This window comes from Eubalaena glacialis, chromosome 10, assembly GCF_028564815.1.
Source record: "Eubalaena glacialis isolate mEubGla1 chromosome 10, mEubGla1.1.hap2.+ XY, whole genome shotgun sequence".
NCBI classification, from domain to species: domain Eukaryota; kingdom Metazoa; phylum Chordata; class Mammalia; order Artiodactyla; family Balaenidae; genus Eubalaena; species Eubalaena glacialis.
In genome coordinates this window covers 112,324,381-112,344,778 of record NC_083725.1, presented here as the reverse complement: position 1 = coordinate 112,344,778, position 20,398 = coordinate 112,324,381, and the positions used below count along the sequence as shown (strand labels likewise).

At 48.5% G+C, this 20,398-nt stretch overlaps 2 protein-coding genes across 12 annotated transcripts; one reads left to right on the top strand and one right to left on the bottom strand.

Annotated features, from left to right (window-relative positions):
• Positions 1 to 1,714: 1,714 nt before the first annotated feature.
• Positions 1,715 to 8,650, bottom strand: TMEM138 (transmembrane protein 138). Of its 8 annotated transcripts, none has more exons than XM_061201829.1 (6): positions 8,617 to 8,650; positions 6,332 to 6,417; positions 4,957 to 5,128; positions 3,573 to 3,648; positions 3,192 to 3,300; positions 1,715 to 2,674 (listed from the first exon to the last, which is right to left on the bottom strand). In XM_061201829.1, exons 2-6 carry the CDS (start codon positions 6,361 to 6,363, stop codon positions 2,659 to 2,661), a joined length of 405 nt encoding a protein of 134 aa, XP_061057812.1. In that variant the 5' UTR covers positions 6,364 to 6,417; positions 8,617 to 8,650; the 3' UTR covers positions 1,715 to 2,658. The 8 variants fall into 8 exon arrangements, with proteins under 8 accessions (XP_061057812.1, XP_061057805.1, XP_061057804.1 ...); XM_061201822.1 differs by lacking the exon at positions 8,617 to 8,650 and adding an exon at positions 8,190 to 8,434 and having other exon boundaries at positions 6,332 to 6,599; XM_061201821.1 differs by lacking the exon at positions 8,617 to 8,650 and adding an exon at positions 8,190 to 8,434 and having other exon boundaries at positions 6,332 to 6,596.
• LOC133098744 (lysosomal membrane ascorbate-dependent ferrireductase CYB561A3) lies at positions 8,336 to 19,192 on the top strand. Of its 4 annotated transcripts, none has more exons than XR_009702246.1 (8): positions 8,730 to 8,885; positions 11,153 to 11,260; positions 12,291 to 12,489; positions 15,248 to 15,456; positions 16,115 to 16,269; positions 17,004 to 17,160; positions 17,817 to 18,026; positions 18,118 to 19,192. XR_009702246.1 is itself a non-coding variant. In XM_061201819.1 (8 exons), exons 4-8 carry the CDS (start codon positions 12,306 to 12,308, stop codon positions 17,838 to 17,840), a joined length of 729 nt encoding a protein of 242 aa, XP_061057802.1. In that variant the 5' UTR covers positions 8,730 to 8,885; positions 9,036 to 9,093; positions 11,153 to 11,260; positions 12,291 to 12,305; the 3' UTR covers positions 17,841 to 19,192. The 4 variants fall into 4 exon arrangements, 3 of the variants coding, with proteins under 3 accessions (XP_061057803.1, XP_061057802.1, XP_061057800.1); XM_061201819.1 differs by adding an exon at positions 9,036 to 9,093 and having other exon boundaries at positions 17,817 to 19,192; XM_061201820.1 differs by lacking the exon at positions 8,730 to 8,885 and adding an exon at positions 8,336 to 8,709 and having other exon boundaries at positions 17,817 to 19,192.
• Positions 19,193 to 20,398: the final 1,206 nt, after the last annotated feature.

Genomic DNA, 20,398 nt, shown 5'->3' with positions numbered 1-20,398 from the left:
GGCTCTTCCAGTCCCCAGCTTTGTTCCTCCAGTGTCATGAGAGCACTAAGCTCAGCTGGCTTCTCTGGTCCCCGGCTGCAACCCTCTTGTCTGGGCAATGCTTGGATTCTCAGCCTCTTGCTCAAACCCAGAGTCAGCAAATGCTCCCAGGGGAAAATGTGCTGCAAACTGTCAGCTCACGTCTCTATGATTCGCTCTACTTCAAAATTTTAGGCCCTTTAATCCTCTTTCCTTCAGCAATTCTCTAAGGCCTTTTATAAAGACAATTTTTATATTTTATCTGGTTTTTCTAGTTCTTGAGTAGAGCACTGGGCAGCCAGAAGCAACTCCATGCTACTAAAAGTCTCTAAGCACTTTTAAAGTGTTTATTTTCTTCCTCTGATCTTTGAAAACTGACTGTCTCCAAGCAGTCAATTTATATCACAACTTAAAAATATATTCCTGGGCTTCCCTGGTGGCGCAGTGGTTGGGAATCTGCCTGCCAATGCAGGGGACACGGGTTCGAGCCCTGGTCTGGGACGATCCCGCATGCCGCGGAGCAACTAAGCCTGTGAGCCACAACTACTGAGCCTGCGCGTCTGGAGCCTGTGCTCCGCAACGGGAGAGGCCGCGACAGTGAGAGGCCTGTGCACCGCGATGAAGAGTGGCCCCCCGCTCACCGCAACTGGAGAAAGCCCTCGCACAGAAACGAAGACCCAACACAGGCATGCATGCATGCATGCATGCATGCATAAATAAATAAATAAATAAATAAAAAATATATATTCCTACTGCTAAGTGAAAAAAAAAAGCAAACTATGTTATTGCTTATTCCCCATAATCACAACTGTGTATAAAATATGAATACATACTGTCAAAGATTTGAAATAAATAACTGGGGTTGGATATGGCAGTTTTTTTCTTTTGTAAAAATGTTTCTGAAATGTTCTATTGTCTATAAGAGGTATGTAAGTAAATGTAGATTGTCAAGGAGGGGAGGGAGAAGGAACTCGGTGGTTGAAATATAGCCGTGGGAAGAATAACTGCATAGAACTTTTTATAACTTGAATTTTGTATCCCATGAATGTATTAACTATTAAGGAAAAGAAAGAAAGGAAGAGAGGGAGGGAGGGAGGAGGGAGGAAGGAAGTAACACCACCCCTGCCCCGAGACTGCTAGGGCCACAAAGTGCCATTTATACTGTGAGTGAGGAAACAGGCATTTGGTTGTACTCACTAGCTGCAGACTACAGAGAACGGCCTAGCCCTGATTCCTTTTGGGACACAGAAAATGGCCTATCTTTCAGGGATTGTGATGAACAAAGGAGATTATAATATTCCTATTAAGAGCTTTTATGAAAATATTTTAAAAATTGGGCTATTAATTGTCATTTTTTTGTACAGATGAAGGTATAGTTAAGTATAGACAGTAGCTTTGTTAGGACTTTTTAGATCACTTCTTCCAATTATAGGATATGGGATCTTAGGTATTTTCTTTGAACGCTGTACCTTTTTAAAAAAATAACTGATAAATCTGGACAGCATGGCTGATTAACTAGTCTCTCTTTCCCCAGAACTTCATTCTAGCCTCCTAAACCAGGGGTCAGCATACCATGGCCTGGGGGCAAATCTAGCCTGTTTTGTATGGTCCTCAAGTTAAGATTAAATTTACATTTTCACATGGTTGAAAAAAAAACCAAAAGAAAAATATTTTGTGACACAGGTCATTCATTTATGTATCATCTCTGGCTGCTTTCATGCTACAAGATGTCGGAGTTGAGTAATTGCAACGGAGGCCACACAGCCCTCAAAATCTAAAATATTTACTATTTGGCCTTTTACAGAAAGTTTGCCAACTCCTGGGCTAGAGTATCTCCAAATAATAAGTTTCACAGAGCAACTTTCTGGGGGGGTAGACTGACTGAGTTAATGGCCCTCTCTGTATCCATGTCTTTTTTTTTTTTTGTATCCATGTCTTCTGCCAGGAAACTTTGTAGCACTTTCCCAGACACTGGGCTCAGTCACATGACTTGCTTTGACCTATGGGGGTCTGGAGACACAATACAAGTAGAGGCTTGAAATGGGATTGCACCCTAGGGCTTGTTCTCCAGCTCCCCTGCCACTGTCTGTAAACAGACCCAGGCAAGTCTGCTGGAGGATGTCATGTGAAGCAGAGTCATTCCAGCTGAGGCCAGCCTAAGTTAGCCAAGAATCAAGGATCTCAAGATCATCACACATGCCTGGCTGACCCACAGCTGACCACAGACACATGTGCAAGCCCAGGAAAAATTACCCAAACCCAGACAGATCAGCTGAACCCCGACTCAAGAGCCACGGAACTGTTTATTGTTATATGCCACTTAAGTTTGGTGCTGGGTCTGTTACACATTATTCTGGCAGTAGAAAACTGATACTATGGGCACACAAACTTTTAAATTTCTTTTGCCAAAAGAGTCTAGGGAACATTTTTACTCTTCTGAGGGCAACTTAGCGCCCTGACAGGGGGAGAGATGAATAAAACACAGAAGTCTGGAACTCCAGGGATGGGCGTGGGGCATCAAATTACATCCTGAATTTCATCTTGTACTTACAGTGGGATTCAGTAAATATCCGTGTCTGCTCTGTGGCTCAATCTGCCACTGGACCGAGTAGATGCTAAGGCTGGGACTTGGCACGCCTCTTAGCCACGAAGAGATCTAGTGAGGCAGAGACTCCATCATTTATGGGAAAGAATTTACTTCCTATTTATAAAATGTAGAAAAAGTACCTTGGGTATAAAATCTAAATGTCTGAGGTGTGATCAGTCAGGAGCCCAGAAAAGTCACTCTTTGCATCCTTCAGTCATCAGTGTGTAGTGCAAACGGAACAGGGGCTGGGAGTTCCTCCTGTACCAGGCTCAGTGGAAAGCTTCCCCAGGATAAAGCCACAGAGCCCTCTGTGAGGAAGAGGGGTAGAGAACAGGAAAGGAAAGGGGGCAGAACTGCGGCAGGAGGCCGGGAAGGGATGATGTACGGGAGTCTGTGTTAGGGAACACTTTAATTTGCTAGAGGGAGGATCTTCCTTCTCAATTGCTGAACACAACTGGCCTGGGCCTGTCCGAGAAATGTCAAGCTGCTTCCTAGTGCACAGGGCTGACCACCCCCTCTGCAGAGCCCCAAATGTGGCTTCTGTCAGGAAGGAAAGGCGTCCATCAGTGTGACAAGAAGTGGTCACCTTCGGACTTGCATGAACTCCTTGCGCAGCCATAAGGAGTCCTGGTAGAAGCGAGGATCACCCAGTCTCACAGCTGTCTGTTTGTAGAAGTAACAGTATAACACTGCCGCTGTGGATAATAAACAGAAAAGAAGCCTCAGGGATGCTCCTGAGTATTTGTTTCAGGGTAAGAACATAACCGGACGAGGCTGAGGGGCCCTGCTTCATGATTTCCCAGTGACTCCCAGAAAGGGCAGAGGGCAGTGGTCGCTCCTGTTCTTGGTGTGGCTGTCCCACTCATCCCATGCTGGTTGTGATGGGCTGGGAAGCCAGGATCAAGGCCCTGGCTGCCAGAGCCACAGGTGGGACCAAAGTGAGGCCTGAGGATGCTCTGGTCCTTACCTAGTCTCTGGAATACAAATAACGTTTGAAGTCCATCTGTCCAGACAAAGCGGTTGGAGTTTTTCCAGCGTAAGTTCTGAAGGAGACATGAGTACACAGAGAAATGTGAATGGCTAGATGAGGCCCTCACATCTCCAACTTGGTTAGCTGCAGAGATGCCACCTGGTTTAATATCAGGCTAATCTCACCCCCGTTCTTTCTTTCCACAAGCCCGAGGAGTGCTTCTCAAAGGAACCTCAAGTTCCCTTTTTTTGCTACAGAGGGAAAATTCTTGTAACTCTGAGGGAGGAAGTTTGAACTAAGCCATTTATTCCCTTTCATCCCGTAGCCTTTGCCAAGGAGAAATGATACACATTATCTCAGGAGTTCAGTATGGTCACTGTCTTGCCTTGGAAATCTCAGGCTCAGTTCCTGTCAGATAAAGGCTTGGTGCACTCAGGGCTTAATCAGATTAACAGCTTCACAGTACAAAGCCAGGACTATTTTGGCCCCAGGAACCAGAGCAGAGACAATCCTCTCCGGGAAGCACCTTGAGATTTCGGCACTGCTCTGCTTCTTCCCTGTGAGCTCCCTGTGATTCTCTCTGTGGAATCACAAGGGCAACCTAACGGGACGTTTGGTCTGAGAAGGTACCTTTAGTAAAGAAATGACTAGAGAACCCTGAGGTTTTAATATGTTCCATAAAATGAGTACATGAGAAGCACATGAGATACCCAAAGGGATGGAACAATTTGTGAGGCAGAAGAAATCTGAGGGAATTCCCTGGCGGTCCAGTGGTTAGGACTCCATGCTTCCGCTGCAGGGGGCAGGGGTTCAATCCCTGCTCAGGGAACTAAGATCCCACAAGCCATGCCGCGTGGCCAAAACAACAACAACAAAAAACAAATCCGAAACCATGAAAACTGGATCTGCTCTGAGGCCTATGTTAGAACCAAAGGGAGGCATCTTGGGGGTCGGTTCTCCTAGCGTAAGTGATGGGGATGCATCAGAGGGCATGCAGCACTAAAGGGCCAGCGGCACTCCTGCCTGGCTATTTCCCATGGGACACTGATGCCTAAGAATGTGCTGTACCAACACTCACCTGCCCAAACAGCTAACGATGAAACAGATTCAACTTCCTGTTTTAGCCCTGGCAGGCCTTTTGGGGCAAAAGTGAATTGAATGTTCCAGAAGTGTCCCTGGACTCTTGGATAAGGCTGTTCTTCAACATATAAGGTTGGATAAAAGTGCCTTATGAAATTCTCATGTGTCTAGCTTCAGGCTGGACCACATTCATTTCACCTGTTTCTTATCAAGGACTCTGTGAGATATAAACATCCAGAGATTCTGGGTTCCCACAGAAAAGCATTCCTAGCCCTTTAAGGATTCAGAGCCTCACTCTTACCATGACCCAGACATGAAGGGAGATGCTGAGGGCGAAGTACACAGCTGTCAGGATGATGGTTCCTTTGAACTTATGGAAGAGGAGGTTGACCAGGCCAGCCTGGAAGACGAAGGTGTTGAAGAACATGAGGAAAATGATGATGATGTTGAAGAGGACTGCAATATCCTGGATGCTGCAGACACAGAAAACAAAAGGACAGCCAAATGGAGGCCTGGGGAGGACCCAAGAGCCAGCCCTGAGCCCTAAGGGACACCATGGAGTCTGTCCTTCCTTGTTATATATAGTCCTCTGAAACCCCCCCAGAGGTAGTTTGGGTTTTGGACCCCAAATGACATGAAGCTAAAACTACCCGCTGGCGCCATCAGTTGAGTGGCAGTCTATGGACCAAGGCTTTCCTGCTGACACTCCCAACTCAACAAAGCTCCCAGGCACCTGTGAGAAGCAGCTAGTTTCCTCCCTGTATCCAGAAAATGCCAGCCCTGTCTATCACATAACCTAGTCCTGTCAGACGTTTTCCTCTAGCAAGACAGCAATGCACTTTCCCTCATCTGTGCACGCCTGGCTGCCTTAGTGCCATTCATGTCTCAGTGCAAATGTCCCCTCTTCAAAAAGACTTTTCTTTCACCCCACTACCTAAAGTAGCCTTTCCCTCCCCACCTCAGGTACTTTACATCCATTGTATAACATTTATTACTATTTGAAATTATCTTTACTTTTTAAAATGTATTTGTTGTCTCTCTCCACTAGAATGGAAACTTCATCAAAGGAAGAACTTGTCAGGTTCACCACTGCAACTAGAACACTGGCAGGCTGATGAACACTTGCTGAGTGAAGGAAGACAGTGTCTAAGACTGTGGTTTTCTGTTTAGAACTTGCCTCATGGAGACTAAAAATCACTGTGGAGGGAAAGTGCCAATAGCTTCCATCCTACGGGATGCATATGTTATTAATATGATTATCCTTACGTGGGGCCACAGCAGTGAAAGTGCCGAGTACAGCAGTGAAGACCCCGAGTCCTAACCAGTGGACCGCCAGGGAAGTCCCTGATTACCCTTTTTACCTGACATTTTGTAACCCTCTTTCATGGCACTGTAAGACAGTATTTCTACTCGAAGATGGAGAAAATGACAGTGTCAGCAATCTGGCCCTCATTTTCAATGTGCACTGCTCCCTGTGTCCCAAACCCTTGTTAGAAGTATATCAAAACAGGCCCACGTCTATGGACCACGACACGTCTATAGACCATGGAGCACCCAGGACAAAGTGCAATTTTATTCTCCCTGATATTTCTCTATTAATAACTTTAAAATGCTAAATTATGATTGTTGGGGACTTCAGACTGCTTGGGTTGAGCTGTCCCACCCACTGAACTTACATGAAGAGCACCAGCTGTATGACAGGAGCCATTCGGAGTAGCTCCGAGAAGGAGTTGACAAAGAGGTCATAGGACAGCAGCAGGAACTGCAGGGAGAGCACCAGGCTATAGTTACTGGTCTGGAGCATCTTCCTTCTGCTATCTTGGGCCCCCAAGGGCACATTCCACAGTTCCCAGAAAGCAGTCCTAGTACTCTCCCAGGCACTGAGGGAGAAGCTATAGTTCCTCAGAATCAGAGCTGTTTCTCTTGCTCTCAGACAAGGGCCTACTGATGCCAAAAAAAAAAAAAAAAAGGAGGTTAGAAATTCATTAATACATATTTACCGAGGACTTATTATGTGCCAGGCACCATTCTAGGTGCTTGGGATACATCAATGAACAAAACCAACAACAACAAAAAAACCCCAACTAGTCACTCCTTCCAGGGACCCTCACCCTCAAACCTTTTTCCATGCCTGGAACCCTCTAAATGTAGAGCTCTTTCTAAACACTTTTGAGTCCAAAGGAATCTAGGGATACTACACACAGTGACTGTCTGGTCACGTAACAATACTAATTCTATTACTAACTGCAGCAGCAAAACCTTTATATATCACTTACAATATTGCTTACAATTCTAAGCATTAACATTACTTAAATCTCTCAATAACCCTTGCGGTAGAAGACACACTATTACTCTCCCCATTTTACAGAGGGGACAATTGAGGCCCAGGGAGGTAAAATAATTTGTCCAAGTTCACATTGCTAATAAGTGGCAGAGCTAGCATTCAGATCTAGGCAGTCTTGGTCCAGAGCCTGTGCTCTTAACTACTGCACAAAGCTGCCTCTTACATAACTGACAGGTTTATATGTAACTAGGCGGGAAAAACAAACGCTGGCATAGGAGAAGTGGGAAGTGGTGTAGGCAGAAAAAGCTGAGAGGAAACAGTGCTCTCCTAACGTTTATGATTATGGTAGCAACACAGTGGCACCAGGTAAGGGGAGCTGGGCTTTTATTTTCATTTATTCCAAGACCCAGAAGCTGCTTTGGGGGTGTCCTGTGACCCCCTCCAGCTGGATCAAATCTATAAACAAATTTCAAAATGCTTCGAAGTGTTACAGAATGATTAAATTAACATCGGTAAAATGTTACAGTTTACAAACTCTTCATATTCATTTCCTCATTTAATCCTACACCCATCTTGAGACGTAGCGGTTCTTACGCTTATTACCCCACTTTACACAGAGGCTCTGAGAAGCTGCGGAATTTCGTCCACCTCACCTGATGGAGAAGTCCCACTTCAGTGGATGTACGAAGGTGCTTTTCTCTGAACCGAGTCTCCTTATTCATCAAATAATATCGATAGCTATCACCTACATACCAGCACCATGATAAATTTGTCAACCAAGACAATTTCCTTTAATCCTCGCAACTACTCTGCAAGGTGGGAAAGAATTATCCTCATTCTACAGGCAAGGACACAGGGTCAGAGTTCAAGTCGTTCCTCCATGTTGCAGGCGAGCAGAGCCAGGTTTCACAACTAGGTGTGAAAACAAAGCCCGTGCTCTTAACTACTACTTCACAGGCCACCACAGAAGGCTGCTGTGAGGATCCGTTATATAGAGCCGCCCACCGCCATCTCTACGGGAAGGATGACCATCACCTCGGGTTAGGGCAGCGGTGATTCCCAAGGTAATGAAGCGCTCTTCGCAGTTTGTCCACCGCTATCTGCCGCGTTCTCTCTGTCCCCTGAGTAATTTTCCTCACCCTTCCTAATCCACTTTAAAATAGGGCTGCCTTAGCAAAAAACCAAAACCAAAGCAATTAACAAAATTCCGACTTCTGGCCACTTTACCCACTCCTCCTCAGCGCTCTCACCTAGAAGGCCCAACGTCGGTTGTCACGGGGACACCGTCCTGGCTTCCGGAAACCGGTTTTAAATTCCGGAAGTAGATAGCTGACGCGGGCTCCGTCTGCGCCGTGCTACCCGCTTGTCCTCGGCTTTTTCTCCCCGCTCTATGGCCCGCCCGGTCGCCATGTTTGGGCCCCCGTATTCCTGGGCCCGCCCCTCTCTTAGCGTCGCTGCGCCCTGTTCCAGGGCTCCCAGCTGCGGGCCAAGGCGTCCCGCCCACCCGAGGGCCAGCCCCTGGCCAGAGGCTTCGCGTCGGCCCGAACATTTCCGCTTCTACGGAATCGAGGGGGTGGGGGTGAGGGACAGGACCGATCCGTGACGGCGTTCCTGGTTCCTGGAAGCCCGGGCTTGGGGAAGAAACGCCCGCGGAGGAACTGGAGTTAGTGTCAGCACCTTGTCTGCCGGCGACCCCGCGGCTCTGGACTTCACTTCCCAGGCGGCCGCGCGCGGCTGCGCGCGCGACCGGAAGTGCTATAAACCTATAAGGTGATGGAGCGGCCCGGGTAGTTGGCTGTAGAGCGGCTGTGACTGGTGATAGCGGGCGTTTCTGAGAGTCTCTCACTCCATCTCCCAGGAGCCTCGGGAGCGGCGGGTCCGGCGCCGGGTGGCAAGAGGCGGGTCTTGGAGACCACAGTACCCCTGCGTTCCACTGTGGTTCGGGGGTGAGAAAGAGCCCGGGCTGGGAGTTCAGGGACCTGGGTTCGAGTGCTGGCTCTGCTACTGCCTCGCTTCGCGCTGTCGCGATCCCTCGCTCGGCCTCAGTTTTCTCTTTTAGGAAATGGACATCGTTCTCTGTGCCCTTCCTTCCACAGGTGGTGGAAGGAAGCTCTTTGGAAAGCACAGAAGCTCTTCGGAAGTCGCAGTCAGCAGGTGGAGCCCCTCGCCTTAATTTGCACCCAGGGTTAGCTGGGACCAAGGGTTCTTGGTCCCGGCGGAGGAGTCAGGGATCGGTCCCCGGGTTCCTGGAACCCTTCTCTGGACACCTGAGGCCGACCAGAGCGCAGTACGAAGGGCGGGGCTGTAATCACTCTGGTGCTAAGGAGGGCCTTGCTTATCTACCCCCTGAGTGGAATTTAGGGCCCCTCACTCCTGAGTCTCTGACTTTACGGAAGCTACGTTTGGAAGTGAGGAGTCCTTGGAGCACAGGGGGAGTGAACCTGGAGCCTTGTACCAGCTCGGCCACTCACCGTGGCCAAGTCACTTTCCTTCTTTGCGACCGAATATTTTTGATCCGTAAGAGTTCAGGACTTGAGCCCTAAATCTGGTTCTCAGGATTCCTAAAGCCCGCACCATTCATCCGAGAAGTGGGAGCAACAAACAGACTTCCTGTTCCTTCATCTATTTGCACTTCTAAATAACTGTGAAAGGGTTTGGAATAGAGCCTTTTCCTAAGGCTAGGGCCAAGTAGGATATACCCATTTCCTACCCCAGGGCCTGATCTGTTTTAGTGCAGCCTGGGAGAATCTTTTTTGCTAAGGGAGTGAGAAGTGTATTAGGTTGGAGAGTAGACTCCTTAGATCAGGGTCAACAAACATGACCCACAGGCCAAATCTGGCCGGCCTAAATGGTTTTTACATTTTTCAGTGATTGAAAAAAAAAAGAAAAGGATATTTTGTGACATGTGGAAATGATATAAAGACTGAAATTTCATTGTCCATAAATAAAGTGTTTTTGAACATAGCTCATGTTCGTTTGTGAAGGTATTATTTATGATTGCTCTTGCAATACATCAGCAGAGTTGATGACATAGTTGTGACAAACCGTATGGCCTGCAAAATCTAAAATATTTACCATTCTGGCCCTTTACAGGAGTTCGCCGACTTTTGTCTTAGAATGCGTCTCTACAAGTGAGGGCAGAATAGGACTGGTGGGCACATCCTGAAATCTTAGCACATCTTGTTCTCTTGGAATAAATGAGAGGATATTCTTAGCATTTGGATTGCAATTTTCACTGCATTCTTCCTTTTTCTCTCCTTTAGCTCTCTATTTCGAGCAGAGGGAGGGCTCGTCTGTGTACTGTTGGTAAAACATTCCAGCCATCTGTCAGGGAAGTGTCCCCATTGTCTTTTCCAAGTCTGTCCCAGAGCAGTAATCCGGGACTTCTTCTAGGGGGGTAGATGTGGTCCCTTTTGGATTATATTTTCTTTTTTCCTCTTGCAAAGGGGGAAAAAAAAAAAAGTAGATATTATTCAGTGGATTGAGCCTGCTGACCGAGAGCTCCTTTGTGCTGACACTCACTGGGGGGATGATTGAACCTCTGGTGACCTGAAACTTCCGCTGCCCTTACAGGAACTAAGGGGATAACTCTGAGGCTGGGTAGCAAATCTCTGAGCTCAGTAGCTAAGGCAGAAAGCTTCCAGAAATCAGGTGGCATGATTTTCTCCCTCCAACCTCCTGGAAGCTTATTTTTTCCCCCAGACCTCAGATCTTGCTTTCTCAGAGATTACTGCCACCTTGGATCTCTTTGTGAGAGCTCAGCATCTGTTTGTGGTTAGGTGGACACCTGGCATGGAGAGAGCTGGCACGACATGGAATTGGGGCCACTGAGAGACCTGGGCAGCCATGGGGGCCATTAGCTTGAGGTTTTTGGTAGTGGTTAGGATGAAATGCTGTAACAATACTAAGAAAATTATAATACTGTACTCTCACAATGTGCTTACATATATTTTCTCGACCCTCTGACAACCTGTGGTCAAATTAAAAACATGGGCTTTGAAACCGAATAGACAAAGGTTTGAAACTCCCTGCCCACTTACTGGGTCCTATTTAATCTGTCTGAGCCTTAGTCTCCTCATCTATAAAATGGGGATAACTCCTCACGGGGTTGTCAAGATGAGTAGATGGGATCATGTGTGTAAGGTTCTGGTGTGGTGTCTGCTCATAGCTGCCTTTCAGTAAGTTATATCCTATTGCCATGGCTTTCTTTCAGATGAGAAGACTGAGTCCTACAAATATTAAGTGATTTGCTCAAGGAGCCTCAGAGCATAAGAATTGGAGTCCAGGCCACCACTCTGTCAGCCTGCCACTAGGTATAAAGGTGAGGGTCAAGTGTTTTATCTCCTTGGGAGTTCTTCGTGATTTCAGGGGCGTCTTCTCTGTTAGCTGGTTCAGATTGAGGGACCTCAACTGCAGGAAGCCACTGTGTCAGCTTCTTGGCCTGAGTCCACGGGGCAGTGTGCCTGTCTTGAGAGCTGTGCCCATGCTGAAAGCAGGGGCGTCCTGTGGCTTTGCAGACTGCCTGCCAACTCACGCCCACTTGCCTGGCTTTTAAGAGCAGCTGCTTAGGGGGCTAGGCATTCACCATGCCTGAAACCAGAGTTGGTTTCTGAGTTTATCAGGTACACGTGGAAACCTCAAGATAAACTCTTGCTTTCTAGATCATGAGTTCTTGCTTCCTCTTTTCTCCTCTGGACTTTCCCCAGAGAAGAGAAAGCAGAAGTTTCAGGTCTGGAGACAGCTGGGGGCTTTTGCTCAATTAAAGGTGTGGCGAATGGGGACTCTGAAGACCCCACCTTACCTCCCAATGGGAGGATTAGCCCATAGAGGTCACAGTCTGGGGAAGAACTTTGCTGCAGAAGTGGGATCCTATAGCACTTTCTCCCAAGTGGCCTAATAGCAGTGTGAAGATTGTGATTTTTGCCTCCTTACGTTAGAACTGAAGGCCTGGGCATTTGTGTGATCTAGCCAGGATTTTGATTTCAGTCCTTTCTTTTCATGGGGAATGGGGTTATAATTCTTTACCTTCTGGTCCTGTGAGGGGAGACGCATCCTAGGGCTCTGGATCTAGAGCCTTGGCATCCAGCCACAGCAGAGAGGCCTCTCTCCAGGGCCAGCCCTAGGCCCAAGCTGGCTGCACTGTATGCTGCCAGGTGCTGGGGCGGGGCCTCACTCATTGTTCATAACCAGAGATTGGGTTCACCCAGCCATCAAGGCTTCATGGGACAGTGCCCAGGCTGATGGCAGGGGAACCACCCTTCCGGCCAAGAGCAAGGTCAATGTTACCTCCTTTAGCCTGCGTGTGGGGTGCACCCGAGCCAACAGGGACGTGTGATTTCTGCTTCCTCTAGGAGTGCTTGATCAGAATGGCTGTGGGATGGTTTTATCTGTCCGTCATGGCGCTGTGCTCCCTGGGCTCGATGTGCATCCTCTCCACCATCTATTGGATGTGGTACTGGCAAGGTGGCTTTGCCTGGGATGGCACCATGCTCATGTTCAACTGGCACCCGGTGCTCATGGTTACGGGCATGGTGGTGGTCTACAGTGCTGGTGAGTACAGGTCAGCAGAGGAGACGTGGTGTGGCCCGGGCCCGTACAGGGCAGCGCTGTCCCTCTCCATCCTGGCCTTTGTTACTGTCGGGTTCAGGGCTATGGGGGTCGGGTGGGGTGGGTTGTTTTGGGGCCCAGGTGTCATTTGGAGGAAGAAGTCGTGCGAACGGGAGCATCTGAGAAGGGTAGCTTCATGGATACTCTTGGACAGGGGTTGGCGGACTTTTCCTGTTAAAGGCCAGACAGTAAATACTTTAGGCTTTGCAATCCCTATGATCTGTGTTGCAACTACTCAGCTCTGCTACTGTGTTGTGAGAGCAGCCATGGACAACACGGAAACGTGTAGCTGTGTTCTGATAAAACTTTATTTATAGTGGTGGGGGGAGGAGAGAAATAGGTGAGGGAGATCAAGAGGTACGGACTTCCAGTTGCAAAACAAATGAGGCACAGGTACAGTGTAGGGAATGTGGCCAATAATTATGTAATATCTTTGTATGGTGATGATCATAACTAGACCTATCATGGTGATCATTTTGAAATGTACAGAAACATTGAATGACTATGTTATGTAACAGGAAGTAACATAGTGCTGTAGGTCAATTATACTTCAAAAACAAACAAACTCATAGTAAAAGACATCAGATTTATAGTTACCAGGGGTGGGGGGAGGGGGAATTGGATGAAGGCAGTCAAAAGGTACAAACCTCCAGTTTTAAGATAAATAAGTACTAGGGATGTAATGTACAACATGATAAATATAATGAACCTTGCTGTATGTTATATATGAAAGCTGTTAAGAGAGTAAATCCAAAGAGTTGTCATCACAAGAAAAAAGTTTTTTTCTATTTTTAAAATTTTGTATCTATATAAGAAGATGGATGTTCACTAAACTTATTGTGGTAATCATTCCATGCTGTATGTAAGGCAGACCACTATGCTCTACACAAATTTATGCAGTGCTGTATGTCAGTTATATCTCAATAAAACTGGGAAAAAATAAGTAAAATTTTTAAAATTAATGTTATTTAAAGTATTTAATATCAAATATAATTTGATAATAGCATCCATAAGCATTAATTACCTAGGCATAAATCTAACAAAAGCCATATAAGGTTTCTACAGAGAAAAATATAAAACTGTATTGAAATTAAAGAAGCCCTAAATAAATGGAGGGATATACTACTGTGTAAGTGGATTGGAAGACTAAACATTGTAAAGGTGTAAATTCTCCTGAAATCGTTTTGTAGGTTAATTTCAACCCCAAGGTCTCAGTGCTTATTTTTGTGAAAACTGACAATCAGGCTGAATTATCTTGAAATGCAAAGGGCCAAGATTAGTCAAGTAGGTTTTGAAAAAGAGCAAAGTTGGAGGGCTTACTCTCCCATCTATTCAGGTTTATTATAAAGCTACTGTAATTAAGACAGCGTGGGACCTACTGTATAGCACAGGGAACCCTGCTCAATACTCTGTAATGGCCTATATGGGAAAAGAATCTAAAAAATAGTGGATATACATAAATGTATAACTGACTCACTTCGCTGTACACCTGGAACTAATACAACATTGTAAATCAACTGTATTCCAATTAAAAAAAAAAAGTGTGGTAGTGATAAGTGAATAGACAAGTGAGGAAAGGTGGCTTTGCAGAGCTGTGGGACAAGATGTTCTTTTCAATAAATGATGTTTAGTCATATGGAGTAAAAACACTTTATTCACAAAAATCGGCAGCGGGCTGGACCTGGCCTGTGAGCGGCAGTCCGCCAGCCCTTGCTCTAGGGAGCAGGAGGCTGAAGCCTCTCGTGGCAGAGTCAGGTCCTTACCTGAGGGATCTTCTTACTCCTGCCAGACCCATCCTTGCCCCATGCATTCAGAGGCAGGCCTTGGGGCCCAGGTGAGTCTCATTTTCTCCACTTGTAAAATGGGAATAATGATGACATTGATAATAGCAGCTTACCCCGTGTACTTTGGATACATCCTCCCATTTTTGTTCTTACAGGAAGCTTGTGAGGCGGGCTTTATTGTTGCCTCCATTTCACAGATGAGGAAACTGAGATTTAGAAAGATGCCAAATAGCTGAGAGGAAGAAACTGGATTTGGACCTCGGTTATCTAACCTTAAAGCCTGTGTCCTTGACAACTCACTTCAGTTTTGAGAATTCATTTGGTTAGATGAAATAATGAATGTGACATTGCTTTTCAACCTGTAAAACTGTATACAAGTGGCATTTATTATTGTTATGACAGAATGGCAAGTCCATGAAACCTGTTCTACCCCCCCGACCTTTCTTAAATTGAAGTATAGTTGATTTACAGTGTTGTGTTTTCTGGTGTACAGCAAAGTGATTCAGATATATATATATGTGTGTGTGTGTATATATATATATGTATATAGACATATATTTTCAGATTCTTTTCCATTATAGCTTATTACAAGATACTGAATATAGTTCCCTGTGCTATACAGTAGGGACCTGTTTCTTTTATATATAGTAGTTTGTATCTGCTAATCCCAGACGCCTAGTTTGTCCCTCCTCCTGCTCCTCCCCTTTATCATGGTCCCTTCTCTCCCCACTTCATGGCTGATGGCATACCAGAAATGATGCAAGGATGGAAGATGCTGAGGAGCTGACACTGACATCCTAGCATTTCCTTCTTCTCTTGTTGGGAGGCTGTCTGGGATCACGTCAGGGTAATTCCCCTAATGCACGGGTGAGCACAGGGGAAGAGGCCGCGCCCTGGGACTGCTCTCTCTCCTACAGCATCGCTGGTCTACCGCCTGCCCCAGTCATGGGTAGGGCCCAAGCTGCCCTGGAAATTCGGCCACGCAGCCATGCACCTGCTGGCCTTCATCCTGACTGTACTGGGGCTGCATGCCGTCTTTGACTTTCACAACCATAGAAAGATCCCCAATCTCTACTCCCTGCACAGCTGGCTGGGCATCACCACCGTCTTCCTCTTCGCCTGTCAGGTGGGTACGCTCTGTTCTCCTTTGGATTCCCACAGCTGCCAGCTCTGGTTGGGGCTTCACTTGCATCAGCACCAAATATCCCTTGTGCTTACTGCCTGGAGACGGTCTTGCAGGGCACATCCTGTAGGATCGGCAGCTTGAAGGGCTGTGGGAGATTGGTGGTTCCCGAATTCACCCTGTTCCTGCTCGTACCCCTCACACGGCCCACCTGTGGTGCTGGAGCGCTCTGAGCTAACTCTGTCACAGCACGCGCCACACTGACTCTAAATCATCTTTTCCGCCCTCTTCTCTCCCCGCTTTCTGTGAACCAGAAGCAATTCTGGAAGTAGTATCCGTATTCTGATGTCAGCCCTGTACAAATGAGGAGTTTTGTGAGCCAGGACAGGAAGGAAGCAGAGACAAACAAGGATGGCTGGGTTTGCGGGAGACCGGGGATAGCTAAGCATTTCATGTAGGTAACATTCCTACGTTCCTTTGTGTAAGACAAACAGACCCCAGTGAGGAGGCTAGGTGTGGTGCTGGGGCAATGCCTGGTGGGAGGTTTGAGCTGGGAGAGAAGGGCAAAGGTTCACTGATGGGTAGGAGGCACTGGTGGGTGGGATGACCTGGCGTGCCTTTGGTCACACACGGTACAATCAGGTACTTCCTGTGTCCACAGTGGTTCTTGGGCTTTGCGGTCTTCCTGCTGCCCTGGGCGTCCGTGCAGCTGCGCAGCCTCCTTAAACCCATCCATGTCTTCTTTGGAGCCTCCATTCTCTCTCTGGCCATTGCATCTGTCATTTCCGGCATTAATGAGAAGCTTTTCTTCAGTCTGTGAGTGGGACGGGGCCCCCAACTCTAAGGTGGAGGGGAAGGAATAGGGTCTTCAGAAGATGCACTCGATGATCATAGGACCCATCCAAGGGAGGAAAGCTTTTGGGATGGGGCTCATTCCTGATCTGGAAGGTTAATGGAATCGGTCTTTCTTTAGGCTGAGATTGGTAAACTGGTCAGCAAATACTTACCCAGCATCAAAGTGATTTAGAACCTACTCTGTGGCAGAAACTATTCTAAACATCTTAAATTTAATCCTCTAACTGCCCTACAACATTTGTTGTCATTGCCACTTATACATTAGGGAACAGAGGCACAGAGAGGTTTAGTAATGCACCTAAGGGCACACAGCCAGTAAGTGGCAGAGCTTTGTGTTAGGGCTAGAGCCTGCATGCCTAACCACTACCGTTCTCCGTTCTTTGAAGTAGTGGGGGTGCAGTGAAAAGCAAACAAGATTTGAGGTCAGACCTGGGTATAGATCTTGGCTGTGCCATTTCCTAGTTATGTAACTCTGGACAAGTTCATTTCATGTCTGAGAGCTTTAGTTTCCTCACAGGGAAAAAGCATTCTGCAGACACTTGTCATGGCAGAGACTTGGAAAGTATGTTAATATTCCAGGTCACAGCAGGTCCTGGGAAGCTTTTCTCATCCTCTGTTAGTGGCACTGAGTCTCGCATTGGGCAAAAACAGGTACAAAAGTTTCTTGAGCGCCCACATTGTTTTGTCATCCTCAGGAAAAATGGCACCAACTCGTACCCCAGCCTGCCCAGTGAGGCTGTCTTTGCCAACTGCTCTGGGATGCTGGTGGTGGTCTTCGGGCTGCTGGTGCTCTATATCCTACTGGCTTCGTCTTGGAAACGCCCAGAGCTGGGGATGCAGGCCGAAAGACAGGTATGGGGTTTTGGTCTCCCATTCCAGGTTGGGGTAGGGCCGGGTCTAGGGAAGGGTCACCCAGTAAAGACTTGGGCTTTGCCGGGAAGACCAACTCAGTAACGTGGTGGGAAACCAAGTTGCTTGAAGGTGGGGTTAGGCTGGCTGATGGGGAGCACCGGTATCAACCCAGCACCTCCTGGCCGTTGCAGCAAGTGCAGCTGCTTAGGCTCAGGCTCCTGGGGGCCTGTCCACTGGGAGAGGATGGGGGTTACTCCCCTCCCCAAATTGCTGTGGTTTCATGAGGGGAAGTGTAGCCTTATCTTCTCCAAGGACGGGCTTGAGCATGATGAGGGGGGTATGGTAATTTCTACTTCTTCAGCTTTAGGGCTCATCTAGTGGGATGGGAGCTTATCTAGTGGGTGCTTGGTGACAATTTGAGTGCTTGGAGCAGGTTTTGCCTGTTCTTGGCCACGCAGGCACCTGAGGGACATGGTGAGATGGGGTGTGTATTGGCTGAGGGGACTTCCGAGCTTCTCTGAAAGGTGTGGTGGCATGGGCTGGGACTCGCCCTGCAGGTTGGGGTCTGAGCATTTCAGGCCTGGCGTGACTCCTGCAGGTCAGGGGCCATTTTGACGTTATGCCATTAACCTGCGTGCATCTGCCTGTCTTTCCAGGCCCTGTTGCACGGCGGGGAGTGAAGCAGGAAGGGGCTGCCAGGAGCAGTCGGTGGTGCGGTCTGGACTCCTTCAGCTCTGCTCTCCCTGGGGCTCTCGTCCAGTCTCCCCTCGCCTCTGTGGTGGACCTGCTCTCTCCACAGCTTGCTGCCCAGATGCTTTCCTTGGTGGCTTTGGCTTCTCCACCTCTTCTTGGCACTGACTTCTCAGGTCGTTCGTTTACCCCAGGCCCTCCTTGCCCTGGCTGCTCACGCCGCTCCTGCTCGTATGAAGTCAAGCTCGTTTTCCCTCACACCCCTAGGGATGTGGTAGAGAATCCCGAGAGCTCAGATGACCTGGGAATCAAGTGCAATCCATACCGTGAAAAGTGAGGGAGCCGATGCTTCCTCGGCTTTCCCTTGAAGTTTAGGCCGCTGCCCCGGGCCAGGCTTCATCTGCTCTGTTACCTCCATCCAGCCATCTGGACACGAGGCTGGGCGGGAACACGGTGAGGTGATGGAAGGACAGGGGAGAACAGCAGAGCTGCTTCTGCAGAGGGGAAGCTGAGGAGCTGGCCGCTCGCTGTTGTTTCCCGTCGCTGCATTCTGTGTCGACGTGTGTTGTATGTGCCCTTCTAGCTGCTGCTACAACTGGGGCCTGGATCCCGGCCCTTCCCTATGACGGACGGGCGGTCAGACAGCCTTATGAGCCCTGGTAACCTGCTCTCCCAAGAACAGCCTGTCCCACGGAGTAGTAGCAGGGGTGCCTCGAGCCTCCTTTCCTTTCCCTCATCAGGTCCAGGCTTGCCTGCCTGTCCCCGGGCAGGTTCAACCTTGCTCTCTCGGCAGGGCACTTGCTCAGCTATTTTCACTCTCCAGCTTGCCATGAAACGTGCCAAAGTCGTGGTGCATGGTACCCAGCAGAGCCCTGGGAGCTAGGCCACCTCCAGAGGCGTTCCTCACTGAGCGTCCAGGTGCCTCACTTGCCCCCACGATGGCTACGTGCCTGGCACACCCAGTCTCGGGTGTGATGCCAGAGTGTGCCGCTGCTCTTCCGACGAGACTGTGGTGGCGTCTTGCTCCTCTCCTAAGTGTTGGCACTGCCCTCTCCAAACAAGCCCTGCCAGGTCCCAGGCTCCATACTCCTGTGCTTAGGTGACAAGCAGCATGACACCTGGGGTCCCGAGTGGGCCTTACTCCCTGGCAGGGGCCATGAGGCTGACTGTCCACCCCACCCCATGTGGCCAGATGCTGGCAGGAGGACTATGACAGAACTTCTCAAGTGGCTGAAGCCCTCAAAAGCCACTGGGATGACTGCCAGGCACCTTGGTCATAGGACCAGCTCCCCCTCTTTCCGCATGGGTAGGCATTTCACTTACGAAGCTTGATTTTCATTAAACGTGTTTTTAAGAATCAAAGCCTTCTCCGCTGAAATGACACTGTGGTTAAGTGAGTTCTGGGCAACTTGCAGAAGCCTCGGGCTAGTTCTGACCCTCAGACCCGGAAATGGGCAGACCTGAAGACACCAAAGAACCGCATGACTGTCTTCTCGGAATCGCATGTGACTCTTGGTTCGTGTGTGTGTCTTTAATAGTGAATGGCCCTTGAGCACTTGATTATCTTACAAGGAAGGAGATGTTTCCTATTTCATAATCTGAAACACAACACTCAAAAAGGGTAAGTGACTTGCCCAAGGTCACCCAGCCAGGAAATGGCAGAGTTGGGATCCACAGTCCAGGTGCCTGATGCCAGTTTCCTTCCCAGCTGCTGGTGTGTGCATCTGTGCACACTGATAACTGTGCCTTGTGGTCAGGGACCTGTGGTGTGGCTGATGGACAGGGGACCCTGGGCAGAAAAAGGGAAGCCGAGGGGTTGAGGAAGCCTGCAGCCAAGTTTGGGCAAGTAAGTGGTGGCCCCCTTCCAAGTGTGATGAGCTGAGGCCACCTGGTGGTGGAGCAGACGACTCAAGGAGTTGGATGCACGTATCGGTGATACTGGTTAACTCCCAGTGAGTAAGCACCTGGACTGCTGAGGCCTTTATCTTCACCAGTTCATTTGAATCCTTTCCACGTGCCCATGAGGTGGGCACCATTCGGATTTTACAGATCCTAAGAGGCTAAATAATAGGCCTGAGTTTATGTAGCTAGTCTGAAGCAGAACCAGGATTCTAAGTCATATCTATGTCTAAAGTGAATCCATGCCAGTGCCTTTAACTGCCCCCCTGCGCCAAGTATGGGCCAGGTGTGCACCGTGCGGTCTCCACCAGACGCCACGTAGACTCAGCAGCCCCTCCTGCTCTCCCAGGGGCCATCAGTGATGGCTCTAGAGAGACCCATGGGCTGGCCTGGGCACAGTTTCTGTTCTACCGCGGAGCCTTAGAATATGGTGATTTCTTTTCCTTTTGGAGACCCGCCTGCCCATTTGACTCCTGAAGAATCAGTGAATTCTGTTGGTCTAGTGCTGAGAAAAGCACACCCATCAGGTGTGTGTGCATTGGAAGCACAGGAATGGGGACCCCAGTGGAGCTGGCCCAGCTGCACAGACCCTGCCTTTGGGTCTCAGGCGGTAGGAGATGGGAGATGAGCATTTCAGTGGTGGGGTGAG

Coding starts and splice junctions, on each gene's coding strand:
- TMEM138 (XM_061201822.1), bottom strand. CDS start 6,459: ATGCTCCAGACCAGTAACTATAGCCTGGTGCTCTCCCTGCAGTTCCTG. Junction 5,129..6,331: donor ATACAGCTGGTGCTCTTCAT/GTAAGTTCAGTG, acceptor CTGTGTCTGCAG/CATCCAGGATATTGCAGTCC. Junction 3,649..4,956: donor CCCTTCATGTCTGGGTCATG/GTAAGAGTGAGG, acceptor TGTCTCCTTCAG/AACTTACGCTGGAAAAACTC.
- LOC133098744 (XM_061201820.1), top strand. CDS start 12,306: ATGGCTGTGGGATGGTTTTATCTGTCCGTCATGGCGCTGTGCTCCCTG. Junction 12,490..15,247: donor GGTGGTGGTCTACAGTGCTG/GTGAGTACAGGT, acceptor TCTCTCCTACAG/CATCGCTGGTCTACCGCCTG. Junction 15,457..16,114: donor TCTTCCTCTTCGCCTGTCAG/GTGGGTACGCTC, acceptor CTGTGTCCACAG/TGGTTCTTGGGCTTTGCGGT.